Source organism: Capricornis sumatraensis, chromosome 9 (genome assembly GCF_032405125.1).
Source record: "Capricornis sumatraensis isolate serow.1 chromosome 9, serow.2, whole genome shotgun sequence".
NCBI classification, from domain to species: Eukaryota; Metazoa; Chordata; class Mammalia; order Artiodactyla; family Bovidae; genus Capricornis; species Capricornis sumatraensis.
In genome coordinates, this window is record NC_091077.1 from 5,261,036 (window position 1) to 5,275,998 (window position 14,963).

The 14,963-nt window shown below is 43.7% G+C and overlaps 1 protein-coding gene across 1 annotated transcript in view; it reads right to left on the bottom strand.

Annotated features, from left to right (window-relative positions):
• SNAP47 (synaptosome associated protein 47) overlaps window positions 1–14,963 on the bottom strand; it is a 67,792-nt gene that overhangs the window by 46,693 nt on the left and 6,136 nt on the right. The window contains exon 2 of the mRNA XM_068980894.1: window positions 10,687–11,231. Within this exon, the coding sequence (XP_068836995.1) occupies window positions 10,687–11,186 (500 nt within the window). The 5' untranslated portion in view covers window positions 11,187–11,231. The remainder of the gene's footprint in view (window positions 1–10,686; window positions 11,232–14,963) is intronic.

The following is a 14,963-nucleotide window of genomic DNA, read 5'->3' on the forward strand; positions in this document are numbered from 1 at the left end:
CCCTGGGCCACAAGGTGAGCCTTGGTAAATTTAAGAAAATCAAAATTACATCAAGCATCTTTCTGATCACAACACTAGGTGATTAGAAAAAAATTATGAGAAAAAAAACAAAACTCTCAAAACCACAAACACATGGTGGCTAAACAATATGCTACTCAACAACCACTGGGTCACTGAAGAAATCAAAGAGGAATAAAAAACACCTAGAGAAAGGGAAGGGCTTCCCTGGTGTCTCAGATGGTAAAGAATGTGCCTGTGATGCGGGAAACCACTGTTTGACCCCTAGGTTGGAAAGATCCCCTGGAGAAGAAAATGGCTACCCACTCCAGTATTCTTGCCTAGAGAATTACACGAAGGAGTCTGACAGGCTACAGTCCACGGAGTCACAAAGAGTCAGACACAACTGAGTGATAAAACGCACGCGCGCGCACACACACACATGAAAACAAAAGCACAGCAGTCCAAATGTACGGGAAGAAACAAAAGCAGTTCCAGGAGGGAAGTTTATAGCAATACAATCTTACCTCGAGAAATAAGAAAAATTTCAAACAACCTCACGCCTAAAGCAACTAAAGACCAAACAAAACCTACAGTTAGTAGAAGGAAGGGAATCATAAAGGTCAGAGCAGGAATAAATGAAATGGAGACCAAAAACGTGGCAAAGAGCAATGAAAACTAAAAGCTGGTTCTTTAAAAAGATAAACAAAATTGATAAACCCTAAGCAAGACTCACCAAGAAAAAAAGGAAGACTCTAATCAACAAAATTAGAAACGACAAAGAAGTTGCATCATAAGAGAATACTGTGAACAACTGTTTGCAAATAAAATGGACAACCTGGAAGAAATGGACAAAGGCTTAGAAAGGTACAGTCTCCTTACACTGAACCAGGAAGAAATAGAAAATATAATAAACACAACCAGAAATTGAAACTGTGATTAAAAAAACCTCTTGGGCTGCCCTGGTGGCTCAGCTGGTAAAGAATCCGCCTGTAAGACAGGAGACCTGGGTTCAATCCCTGGGCTGGGAAGACCCCCTGGAGAAGGGAAAGGCTACCCACTCCAGTATTCTGGCCTGGAGAATTCCATGGACTGTATAGTCCATGGGGTTGCAAATAGACATGACTGAGTGGCTTTCACTTTCAACAAACAAAAGTCCAGGACGTGATGGCTTCGCAGGTGAATTTTATCAAACATTTAGAGAAGAGTTAATACCTACCTATCATTCTGAAATGGTTCGAAAAAGTCATAGAAGAAGGAAAACTTCCAAACTCATTTTACGAGACCACTATCACTCTAACCAAAAGCAAAGATACCACACAAAAAAAGAAAACTACAGGTCAATATCACTGATGAACATAGACGCAAAAATTCTCAACAACGTACTAGCAATGTGTATCCAACAATACATTAAAAACATCACACACCATGAACAAGAGGGATTCATTCCAGGGATGCAAGGATTTTTCAACATCCATAAATCAATCAATGTGAAACATCAAATCAACAAACTGAAGAATAAAAACGATATAATCATCTCAATAGATTCGGAAAAAGCTTTTGATAAAATTCACCACCCATTTATGATAAAAACAAAACTCTCCAAAGAGTGGGAATAGAGAATACATACCTCAACATTATGAAGACCATATACGACAGACGTACAGCTAGCATCACACCGACGGTCAAAGCTGAAAGTGTCCCCTCTAAGATCAGGAAAGGATGTCCATTCTGGCCACTTTTATTCAACATAGTTTTGGAAGTCCTAGCTCCAGCAATCAGAGAAGAAAACGAAGTAAATGGAATCCAAATGGGAAAATAAGAAGTTAAACTACCACTGCAGATGACATGATACTATACATAGCAGATCCTACAGATGCTACCAGAAAACTACCAGAGCTCATCAACGAATCTGGTAAAGCTGCAGGTTACAAAATCAATACACGGAAATCTGTCGCATTTCTATACACTAACAATGAAAGATCCGGGAGAGGAATTCAAGAAGCAATTCCATTTAGTATCACAACAAAAAGAATAAAATACCTAGGAATAAATCTATCTAGGGAGACAAAAGACCTATTCTCCAAAAACCATAAGATGCTGATGAAAGAAATCAAAGAGGACATAAACAGATGGAAAGAAATACCATGTTTGTGGATTGGAAAAATCAACATTGTCAAAATGACTATATTACCCAAGGCAATCTAAAGATTCGATGTAATCCCTATCAAATTATCAATGGCATTTTTCAAAAAACTAGAACAAAAAACCTCAAAATTTAATGGAGACACAAAAGACCCCGAATAGCCAAAGCAATCCTGAGAAAGAAACAGAGCTGGAGGAATTAGGCTCCCTGACTTCAGACTATACTACAAAGCTACAGTCATCAGAACAATATGGTACTGGCAAAAAAATAAAAATATAGACATATTTATCAATGGAAAAGGATAGAACACCCCCAAATACACCCATGCACCTACGGTCAACTGACCTATGACAAAGAAGGCAAGGCTATGCAACACTGGAAAGACAATCTCTGCAACAAATGGTGCTGGGAAAACTGCACAGCCACAAGTAAAAGAATTGAAATAAGATCACTCTTTAACTCCATACACAAATATAAGCTCAAAATGGATTAAATACCTAAATGTGAGACCAGACACTATGAAACTCCTAGAGGAAAACATAGGCAGAACACCCCCTGACATAAATCATAGGAACATCTTTTCCAATCTATCTCTCTGAATAATGGAAACAAAAACAAAAATAAACAAATGGGACCTAATTAAACTCAAAAGTTTTGCATGGCAAAGGAAACAACAAACAAAATGAAAAGACAACCCACAGATTTGCAAATGATGTGACCGATGGGCGATTAGTCTCCAAAATGTACAAAGAGCATATGATGATTAACAGCATCAAAACAAACACCCCACTCAAAAAATGGGCAGAAGACCTGAACAGACATCTCTCCAAAGAGGACGTACAGATGGCCAAAAGGCAACGAAAAGATGCTCAACATCACTAGTTACTAGAGCAATGCAAATCAAAATTACAAGGAGCTATCTCCTCATACCAGAATGGGTATCATCAAAAAATCCACAATGAATGCTGGAGAGTGAAGTGGGAATGTAAATACCTACACTGTTGGCGGGAATATAAATTGGTACAGCCACCATGGAGAACAGCATGCTGCTGCTGCTGCTAAGTCGCTTCAGTCGTGTCTGACTCTGTGCGACCCCATAGACAGCAGCCCATCAGGCTCCCCTGTCCCTGGGATTCTCCAGGCAAGAACACTGGAGTGGATTGCCATTTCCTTCTCCAATGCATGAAAGTGAAAAGTGAAAGTGAAGTTGCTCAGTCGGGTCCGACTCTTAGCGACCCCATGGACTGCAGCCTACCAGGCTCCTCCGCCCATGGGATTTTCCAGGCAAGAGTACTGGAGTGGGGTGCCACTGCCTTCTCTGGGAGAATAGCATGAAGCTTTCTTAAAAAACTAAAAGTAGAGCTACCATATGACCCTGCAATCTCACTCCTGGGCATATATCCAGAGAAAAACATGACCCCAAAGGATAGGTACACTCCAATGTTCACTGTAGCACTGTTTACAACAGCCAAGACTTGGAAACAGCCTAAATGTCCCCCAACAGCAGAATGGATAAAGAAGGTGTGGCACATATCCACAACTGAGTGCTACTCAGCCACAAAGAAGAATGAAATAGTGCCATCAGCAGTATCGTGAATGGGCCCAGAGAGTGTTGTACTGAGTGAAGGAAGTCAGACAGAGAAGGAGAAATACTGTATGACACCCCTTATGTGTACCATCAAAACAGACAAGTCCTTCATTGGAAGCACTGATGCTGAAGCTGAAGCTCCAATACTTTGGCCACTTGATTCAAAGAACCGACTCATCGGAAAAGACCCTGATGCCAGGAAAGATTGAAGGTGAGAAGGGGACGACAGAGGATGAGTTGGTTGGATGGCATCATTGTCTCAATGGACGTGACTTTGAGCAAATTCTGCAAGATGGTAAAGGACAGGGAAGCCTGGTGTGCTACAGGTCATGGGGTTGCAGAGTTGGATACAACTTGGTGACTAAACAACAAGGACAACAAAGAAATGATACAAATGAACTTACTTACAAAACAGAAAGAGACTCACAGACAGAAAAGGAACTTATGGTTCCCAGGGGGAAAGGATAGTTAGGGAGTTTGGGAAGGTCATGTACACACTGCTATATTCAAAATGGATAACCAACAGAGACCTAACTGTATAACACATGGAACTCTACTCAAGTTATATGTCAGTCTGGATGGGAGGGGTTTAGGGGAGGATGCATACATGTATATGTACGGCTGGGTCCCTCTGCTGTTCACTTTAAACTACCACAACATTGTTAAATTGGCTATACCCCAGTAGGACTTCCCAGGTGGGACTACTGGTAAAGAACCTGCCTGCCAATGCAGGAGATGTAAGAGACAGTGGTTCAGTTCCTGGGTTGGGAAGATCCCCCAGAGAAAGAAATGGCAACCCACTCTAGTATTCATGCCTGGAGAATGCCATGGACAGAAGAGCCTGGCAGGCTAGTCAATGGCATCACAAAGAGTTGGACATGACTGAGCAACTTAGCACACACATACCCCAATACAAAATAAAAAGTTTAAAATTTGAAAAAAAAAAAAAAGGCAGAACGAAAGGATGAGGAAAAGGAAAAATGAGAACAATATTAGAAGATCAGTTCAGAGTTCAAGAAGTCAGAAACAAAAAAGGGGGAGTTTCAAAAGAAACACACTTCAAAAACTGAGGTGAAAAAAAATTCAAAGAAATAATACCGGAAATAACAGGCTCCCTGAGGGTCTACCACAATCAGCTTGAAAGGACCCATGCCGAGAAGAATCAGGAAGCACAAGACCACCACTCTAGGAACACCAGTCAGCTGCTCTCTGGGTAAATCACCACAGAGCTACACAGTATGGTGCCTGCATGCACCCTTCCTGTTCAGGTATTCATATTTTAATTCTATATTTTTCCTGCAGTATTATTTGCATGTTAAAAAATCATATAAATGGTATCCTGCTGTACACATCTCTTTGCAACTTGCTTTGTTTTTCAAAGAGTGCTTTGGGATTTATTCAAGTTGGTATCTAATATATAACAGTTAATATGAAAAATTAGTCTATTTTGTGACATAGCTTATATACCCAATCCCCTTGAGAAACAATTGACTAATCGCTCACTACTGTTCAGAGTCTTTTATGAAAGTTCATGTCCACACATGCTGTGCTCAAGAGCCAACATTTCCCAGGTTACACATCTGAAAGAGAAAGGTCACAGTATGGGGTCTGTGCACCTCTGGCTTCACCAGGTATTGACAACTGCTCTCCTAAGTGGCTGAGCCAATTCACATTCTTGACAGAAAAATCAGAGTTATTATCACCCCACATCTGAACTAACAGCTGAGGCTACCCACTAATATACTTGTTGGTTTACCTTTCCTTATTACTAGGGATGATGAACTCCCTTTTCACTGGTCTTCTGGGATTTCTCAATTGCGAGACACTATGGCAGAGACTACTCATGACCCTTATTATCCATTCTCCTGTTTTTCCTTTGAGAGTGAATATCTGAGCAACCTCTCACAACCACCCAGCTTCTTTGCTCATAAGTGTAGTTATGAGATTAAGCCCTGCTAGTAGGATACGAGCAGAACTGATAAGGGAGATTTTGGGGTCATCTTCTTAAAGACACGGCTGCACACCCTGGGCTCCCTCTCTGTCCCCCCTCCCCACTGGCTGGGAATAACTGATGCCACCAACTTCTGATGTAGTAATGGTGCCATGTGATAAGATAGGAGGACGTTCTAGTCAACATGCAGCCCCAAGTGATGGGGTAAAGCAGAGCTTTATATCTGCCTGGGATACCTACCTTCCTTTGGACCATTATATTAAACTTCTAGCTTTTATCAACCACAATATTTTTGGATCTCTGTTATAGTGGCTTGTTAGTCTAAAATCCAGTCAATGACTTTTCCTAACTTTTTTGTTGAATTGTCTTTTTCTCATTTGGCCTTTAACGAACTAGATGTTAATCTTTTGTTGGGATACGGGTAGGTATCATAAGTACTTTCTTCCAGCCTCAGGGTCGTCCTTTCACTTTGTCTTTTGTCAAAAGAAGATTTACAAACCACCCAACTGTTCTCCAAAAGTATTATACCAATTGCCGTTTTGATTATATTCTTTGCAGTCAAAAATGGAGAAGCTCCATGCAATCAATAAAATGTACAATCAATGAGCTCCTTATGGCAAAATTCAGGGTTAAATGAAGAAAGTAGGGGATACCACTAGGTCATTCCAGGATGACCTAAATCAAATCCTTTATGATTACACAGTTGAGGTGACAAATAGATTCAAGGGATTATATCTTGTAGAAAGAGTGCCTGAAAATTACAGTGCCTGAAAATGGATGGTGATTTGGAACACTGTACAGGAGGCAGTGACCAAAACCATCCCCAAGAAAAATAAATGTAAGAAGGCAAAGTGGAATCTGAAGAGGCTTTATAAATAGCTGAGGAAAGAAGAGAAACAAGAAAGGAAAAGACATACCCAATGAATGCAGAGTCCCAGAAAATAGCAAGGCGAGATAAGAAGCCCTTCTTAAATGAGAAATGCAAAGAAATAGAGGAGAACAATAGAATTGGAAAGACAAGAGGCGATATCAAGGGAACATTTCATGCAAGAATGGGCACGATAAAGGACAGAAACAGTAGGGACCCAACAGAAACAGCAGAGAGCAAGAAGAAGTGGCAACAGTACGGAAGAACTGCACAAGGAAGCTCTTAGTGACCCAGATAATCGCGATGGTGTGGCCGCTCACCTAGATCGGGACATCCTGGAGTGTGAAGTCAACTGCATCTCAGGAAGCACTACTATGAACAAAACTAGTAGAGCTGATGGAATTTCAGCTGAGTCATTTAAAATCCTAAAAGATGATGCTGTTAAAGTGCTGCACTCAGTATGTCAGCAAATTTAGAAAACTCAGCAGTGGCCATAGGACTGGAAAAGGTCAGTTTTCTTTGCAATCCCAAAGAAGCGCAATGCCAAAGAATGTTCAAACTACTCTACAACTGCACTCATTTCACATGCTAGCAAGGTTATGCTCAAAATCCTTCAAGTCAGGCTTCAGCAGTACATGAACTGAGAACTTCTCGATGTACAAGCTGGGTTTTGAAGAGGCAGAGGAATCAGAGATCAAACTGCCAACATCTGCTGGATCACGGAGAAAGCAAGGGAGTTCCAGTAGAGCATCTACTTCTGCTTCACTGACTACACTAAATCCTTTCAGTGTGTGGGTCACAACAAACTGTGGAGAACTTTCAAAGAGACGGGAATACCAGACCACTTTACCTGTCTCCTGAGAAACCTTTATGCAGGTCAAGAGGCAACACAGACATAAACAATGGACTGGTTCAAAACTGGAAGGAGTATGACAAGGCTCTACTGTGTCACTCTGTTTATTTAACTTATATGCAGAGTACATCGTGTGAAATGCCAGGCTGGATAAATCACAAGCTGGAATCAAGACTGCTGGGAGAAATATCAACAACTTCACATATGGAGATGATACCACTCTAATGGCAGAAAGCAAAGAGGATCTAAAGAGCCTCTTGATGAGGGTGAAAGAGGAGAGTGAAAAGCTGGCTTGCAATTCAACATTCAAAAAACTAAGATTATCACATTCTGTCCCATTATTTCATGGCAAACAGAAGAGGAAAAAGTGGAAGCAGTGTCAGATTTTACTTTCTTGGGCTCCAGAATCACTGCAGACAATGACTGCAGCCATTAAGTTAAAAGGTGCTTGCCCCTGAGAAGGAAAGCTATGACAAACCTAGATAGCGTATTAAAAAGCAGAGACATCACTTTGCCAACAAAGGTCCACAAGCTATGATTGTTCCAGTAGTCAGATGTGAGAACTGGACCGTAAAGAAGGCTGCCCGTGTGTGTGCTAAGGTGCTTCAGTTGTGCCGGACTGTTTGCGACCCCATGGACTACAGCCCGTCAGGCTCCTCTGTCCACGGGCTTCTCCAGGCAGGAATACTGGAGTGGGCTGCCGTGCCCTCCTCCAGTCAATCTTCCTGACTCAGGGATCAAGCACATGTTTCTTATGTCCCCTACATTGGCAGGTTGGTTCTTTACCACTAGTGCCACCTGGGAAGCCCAAAGAAGGCTAAGTGAGAAGGTGTTAAGTCGCTCAGTCATGTCTGACTCTTTGCAATCCCACTGACTGTAGCCTGCCAGGATCCTCTGTGCATGGAATTCTCCAGGCAGGGAATACTGGAGTGGGTAGCCATTCCCTTCTCCAGGGGAGCTTCCCAACCCAGGGACCAAACCTGGGTTTCCCACATTGCAGGTAGATTCTTTACCCTCTGGGCCACCAGAGAAGTGCTGAAGAATTGATGCTTCTGAATTGTGGTGTTGGAGAAGACTCTTGAGAGTCCCTTGGACTGCAAGGAGATCAAACCAGTTAATCCTAAAGGAAATCAACCCTGAACATTCATTGGAAGGACTGCTGGTGAAGCTGAAGCTCCAACACTTTGGCCACCTGATGCGAAGAACTGAGACACTGGAAAAGACCCTAATGTCAGGAAAGATTGAGGGCAGGAGGAGAATGGGGCAGCAGAAGATGAGATGGATAGATAGCATCACCAACTCAATGGACAAGAATTTAAGCAATCTCTGGGAGAGAGAGGAGGACAGAGGAGCCCGGCCTGCTACAGTCCATGGGGTCACAAAGAATCAGACACTACTTAGCAACAGAAGAACAACAAAATTCTTACTTTTAGTTATTACTAATCTGATCATTAAAACCTAGATTTCCATTATTTTAGAGTACATTTCTTTGATTTCCAGTGTAGATGAACATTCTTCTAAATCTCTGATCTCAATGTTCTATGTTGAAGCTATTTAATAGGTGTCTCTATTTCCTACAGGACTGTTGTGTTAGTCTACAAGGGTTGCCTGCTCTAACAAACAACTCCCAGAATCTTTAGGGCCTAGCCCCAGTAGAGGACTATCGTTTGTTCACACTGCAGGCAATTGAGGGCTCAGATCAGGGTTCTGCTCTGGGAGGCCACTTGGGGCCCTAAACTCTATCTAACTAATGTTCCTGTCCTAGCGCCTTCCAGTCCTGGAGGATTCCAGCGGATAAAGGGGAAGACAGGCTTAGAGATTGGGTAGGAGGGCTTTGAGAGTCTAGGCCTGCACGTGACCAACATCACTTCAGTTACAACTCGGTCGTATAACTCCTGAACTGCAGGAAGAGTGGGAAAATGTCTAGCCCTGTTCCCATGAGGAAAGCTCACAGAGGTCTGATGATGATACATCTCATTCACCATAAGCTCCTCCTCTGAAGAATAAGAAGCAGGGCCCAGTTCCCTGTAGCTCCAGCACGAAGCCCTTTACCACACAGGGCTTGGAAGTAGCAACAGGTGGTGACTCCAGAGTGTGGCCACTCAGAAACAAGGGCCTCACAAACAGCAGCCCTGTACCCCTGGCCTGAGAGACAGGGGGCCCACACTCAGGGCCCATCGTGAGGCTGCCACCTCACCCTGAGCTCTCAAGCAACAATTCCAGACATCAGGGAGGGAGAGGCCACTCCTGCTAGACTCAAAGATCCCTGACACACTTTACAGGGCAGATAGCTGGCACAGCACTTCTCCAAGTGTGGCCTCTGAGACCCTCCAAACGAGTCTGGGAGGTCAAAATTACTTCATACGATACCACAGTGCTATGTAGCTTTTGACTCTCATTCTCTCACAAGTGTAGAGGGGCGTTTCCAGAGACTTGTGATATCACAGCAGCCTGACTGCAGAAGCAGGCATGAGAATCCAGCTGTTTTATACTAAGCTTTGCTTTAAAGAGAGGTGCAAAAAATCTTAAACAGTGACACTCCTCTCACTACACATTTTGCTTTATAAAAGTTATTTTTCATTAAAAAAAAATGTTATGTTACTAGAAGCCTGGCATGCTGCAGTCCATGGGGTCGCAAAGAGTCGGACATGACTGAGCGACTGAACTGAACTGACGACATGGATTTATCACTGTACTTTTTAAGTGAATAATTATTTAATGCCTTAGTTAAAAAAAAAAAATATGGTATATATTGGTATATACAACCCACATAAACAAAAGCTCTTTGGGTACTCAATTTTTAAGAAGTTGAGATGACCCCCAAGACTGAAGGCTTGAGAGTGGTTTGGTGCAGTGGCTAAGATGGCAGCCTCTGAAGCCAAAATGCTTTAGCTCAAACCTTGCTGCTGTGCAGGTATGAGAAAGAAATTAAGATAAACTGTGCTAACAAACTTAGTGTATGACCTTGAACAAATTACTTGGCCTCTCAGCCTCAGTTCCCATGGACAAAATGAAGAACCACATGCTCTTCTCGGCTTGTCTGGGGGCTCAATGAGGTAATCCCCATAAACGCTTGAAACTGTACTCGGCACATAGTGCACGCTCAGTGAATGCTGGCCCTCACTTATGTGTCTGCCCTCAGCAGTCAGCTCAGCACAACTGCCCAGAACAGGAGTACAGCTTGTGTTTTCAGAAGCTGAATGTGAAATAAATAGAAGAGGATGGAAAAGATATTATACCACAGCCATCCCAAGGTCAGGTTAGGATTACAGTGTTTGCTCACCTGTCAGCCACATCCAGATCAGATTCCATCTTGTCCAGGCCTCTGGAGATACTGTCGAGTTGCTCGCCCTGATGGTGGAGGACTTTGGCTGTGTCTTCCAGACGCTTCTGAGTACAGGCCATCAGACAAGTCAGCTCCTTCCCCTTGGTCATGGAGGAAGAGGAGGCCTCAGCGGCAGCTCCTGACTCAGACAACAGCAGCTCTCTCCAGAAATGCTCAATGATGCTGAAAACGGCATTTCGACTAGGCTGCAAGGAACTGAACCAGTGCTTCCTGTGGTCCCTCTCCAGGATGGTAATGGAACTGAAGATAAAATGAGAAGCTTCTTTCTTGACCTCATTTATACTAGAGAGGGGAAAGCTGACAAGGGTCTCTCTAGTTTTATCAGTCGTAAACTTTAGTGAGAGAGGAGTTAATGACAGTCTTCCAGGGACCCACCGCTTCTCAAGCTCTAAATAATAGGAGCACGGCCAGGTTTGGACGCAGGTGTCTCTGTTCATCTGGTTCCCGGGTCAGTTTGCACCACGGCCAAGGTTACTCTGCCTCTGAAGGAAAGGGCACACGTTAGTGGGCGGACGAGCCTGAAACAGGACCTGGACACTTGGACCAGAGACAGCAGGACACAGATGCTGAGGGCGTGATCCGGGTTTCGAGCCCACGGGAGACTCCAGCAGGGGCCAGGCTCTCACACTGCCCGTGACAGGCAGGATGAAGACTGCGCCCGACTCGGAAGAGAAGCAAGGGCCGGGGCCAGGCCTGTAGCGGTCCCAGAGCACCACGGTCCCCAGGGGCTCTGCACCACAGCACCCTCGGTGCTCATCCGTGGCTAGATGCGACCGAGGGGAGAAAGTCACTGGGAACGACTGCCCGAGCAGTCTTCACAAGAACACCACTCTGGCTGTGAGGACTCTACCGCTAGACGTTCTACACGTGTTCAAGCCAACACTCTTCTTTAGACATTTTTATAAGGTTGCTTAGTTTCATATAGAAAATAATCCTGCAGACTCTGTCATCTGTGTAATCCCAACTAATTTTATAGAGTTCCATATAATCATATGTACGTATTTATACACGGTTTTATACAGTTACAGGTGACAAAGGGATACTACTCATATCTACAGTTTGCATTTACCAATGCATTTTTTTCTTTTTTTGGACACGCTGCACAGCTTGTGGGATCTTAGTTCTCCAACCAAGGACTGAACCCAAGCCCTCAGCAGTAAGAGTGCAGAGTCCCACCCACTGGACCAGCAGGGAATTCCTTATCAATACATTTTTTTCTGTTTTTGGACACACCACACAGCTTGTGGGATTTTAGTTCTCCAATTAGGAACTGAACTCAGGCCCTCAGCAGTGAGAGTGCAGAGTCCCAGCCATTGGACCAGCAGGGAATTCGTTATCAAAGCATTTAAAAGTCACGAATGACAGATCTGAAACAGCCCTTGGAGAACACTTAGTCCAACCCTCTCATCATACAGATAAAGAATATAAGGCCAAGAAAGGATGAAGACTTTGTACAGGGTCAAACCACAAGTTTTAAGTCCCCCAACATACTACACTGGGCTGCAAGTAGAAAAGAAACAGCAACATCCTTGGTTCACAGAGCTTAAGAGCATATTGGAATTCTATAAACTTCCTCACTGAGCTATACTCTAAAGACTCAAGACTCTTCAAAGTAATTACTGCACTACATGCCACATCAAACACCACAAGGCTGGACACCGAAAAAGGGAGTAGCTGCACCTGAAGAGCTTGCACTGAATTGAGAGTCCCGGTTATAAAGAAATAAAGTGGCTTGAGATTAGGAAGAGCATCATCAACTATGAAGTGAGTCAATGCGAGAAAACAAAAAACCCAAAGCTCACAGGGTACGGGCATAAAAAGAGACGTAAAGAAGTCTTAACTGGACTATAGTGGCATCTAACTGGTCTCCTGCCTTTGGTACTCCAAAACACCAGCTGCTGCTGCTGAAATCTTCTTTCCAGAGTAAGAGAGGCCTTACCCGCCCTCGGCCTCTCCTCCCCTCTTTCTACCTTGCGGAGGCATACAGAACTTAGGCACACTTACAGTACATGTTAAATGGTAGGATGACCGCTTGTTATTTGACCGCAGGCTCTCAAAGGGCAACGGTCGTATTTTACTCATAACCCTGACTCAGGACACACTTGAGACTGAACGAGTGCAGCAGACACTCGTGGCTTATGGTGTCTGTCCAGCTGTGACCCTCAGCATAGTTGTGGTTGGCGCTCAGGCTGGCCTCACCCTGCTGCTTAATGCTCTCCATACAAGGTGTGGACATTACTGAGAGGGAATTCTTCACGGTGTTTCTCCACATACTATATCAAAAACTGATATGAAATTTGATGTCATGAAAACTGTCCAGGAGTATCTTCCTTATAACTGTGGACAGTGTCTTCCTCCTGGCTGAGAGATTTGTTTCCTGACCAGGATAATAAGTGAGTGTCCCCTCTAAGTTATGACACAAACCCACGGAATGTGCAGCATCTACTTGGGCCTTAGAAGTCAGGGGCAAAGGGGGCAGCTGTACACAAGAATCCTGCTGTGCCACACACAACAGGCCCTTCCTCTCTGAGCAAGGGCCTCCTGTCTTCTTCCACATCTGCAAAACTAAGGCAGGCTCACTCTTAAACCTCAAAGTCTCAGACCCTTCTTGATTCCCGGCAGTGATGTGCACCACAAGATCCTTCTACTTTGGGGTATGGGTTCTTCATACCAGAATCTCTATTAAAAATAAGTATTTAGGAAGTAAATTCCACGAGTCAACTCTATCAACTCATAACACCCTAAGATGTTTCTATCTGACTTAAGGGAATCAAGACTTTCCCCAAACGTTAACTCATTTTAAACATAAGTACACGAGAAGCTCAAAAACAGGCGTCAATAGCTGGGGAGAAGGAGGCCTTGAGGAGGAGCCTGTGGTACTGGTAATGTTCTGCTTATTGCCCCGGGTGTATTCATTTTGTGATAATTCAAGATTTGTGCTTTTTCTGTTCTTATGATTGGCTAATTTTTCTGTATTAACACTTCAATGAAGGATTTACAAATAAAATAAAATTTTATTAAAAATAACAAATGTACGTACACACGAGAGATGTACCAAAACTAAATTTCAGCTGGGTATCACAATTTCAAAAACATCTGAAACCACTGCCTTGGTAGCAGTACACCTGGAAGACTACAACGCCAGCCTCTCCTACAGACAATGGCCGGCGTTCCCGCTCATCTGCGTGTGACCCCTTCCGTGCGTGACATCAGCCCTCCTGCATCCACTTCCTGGTCTGTAAATGGAGGTAACTGTACCTATCTCATACTGCAGTGGTGAGGCTTAACTGAACCGATATGTGAAGGGTACTTAGACGAGTACTTGGCACCTAATACACGCTGTAAGTGTGATTACAAATACTACAAAGTATCTACAGAACTCACTCAGTTCATCTGTTAGGTGTGAACAGTCTACAGTTTTCTCTTGAGCCCACCTCTTTAATGACCGCTAAAACATCACTATACTCGGAAGCTGTCATTTGGTCTCACTAGTTTTCACCATCTGATCAGAGCTGGCTACAGACAGCATCTGAACAGAGAGACAAACACGATAGTGGAAAAGGGGAGAAGAAAAGAAAGGAGGACGTGCGTAGACACACAAAATTAAGGTGCCAAAACAACCTGATTCCACTACAAGAGGAATACATTTAACTATGTGAATCAAACTGAAGCACTTTCCAAATGTATTCTGGAACTTCTCTTAATCACAACAGCAAGGGCTGGCCCAAACTTCCCAGATATGCATATGTGCCAATCAAGCCCTGTTACAAGTACAAAGCAGTCCAGTTTACTAACTGCTAATTACTAACCTGCAATTAGGACAAGCCTAGAAGAAAGCTGCCACACTAAGGATGAGAATTTTGTCATCACTACAAAAGACATGGCACTTGGAAGTAATAAATATAAAGGTATCAGGGCTGGAGGGACCGCAGAGGTCACCTCCAATTCACTTCATTCAGCAAATGAATGAACACAGTCCTATCATGGCAAAAGCTCTAGAAGTCCACTGACCGGACTTTCCTGGAGGTCCAGTAGTTAAGAACCCGCCTGCCAATGCAGGGGACACAGGTCCGATCCCTGGTCTAGGAAGATCCCACATGCCACGAGCAACTCAGCCCGAGCACCACAACGACTGTGCCTGGAGCCCATGCTCTGCAGCAAGAAAAGCCGCTGCAGGGAGAAGCCTGTGCACGGCAACGAAGAGTAGCCCCCAC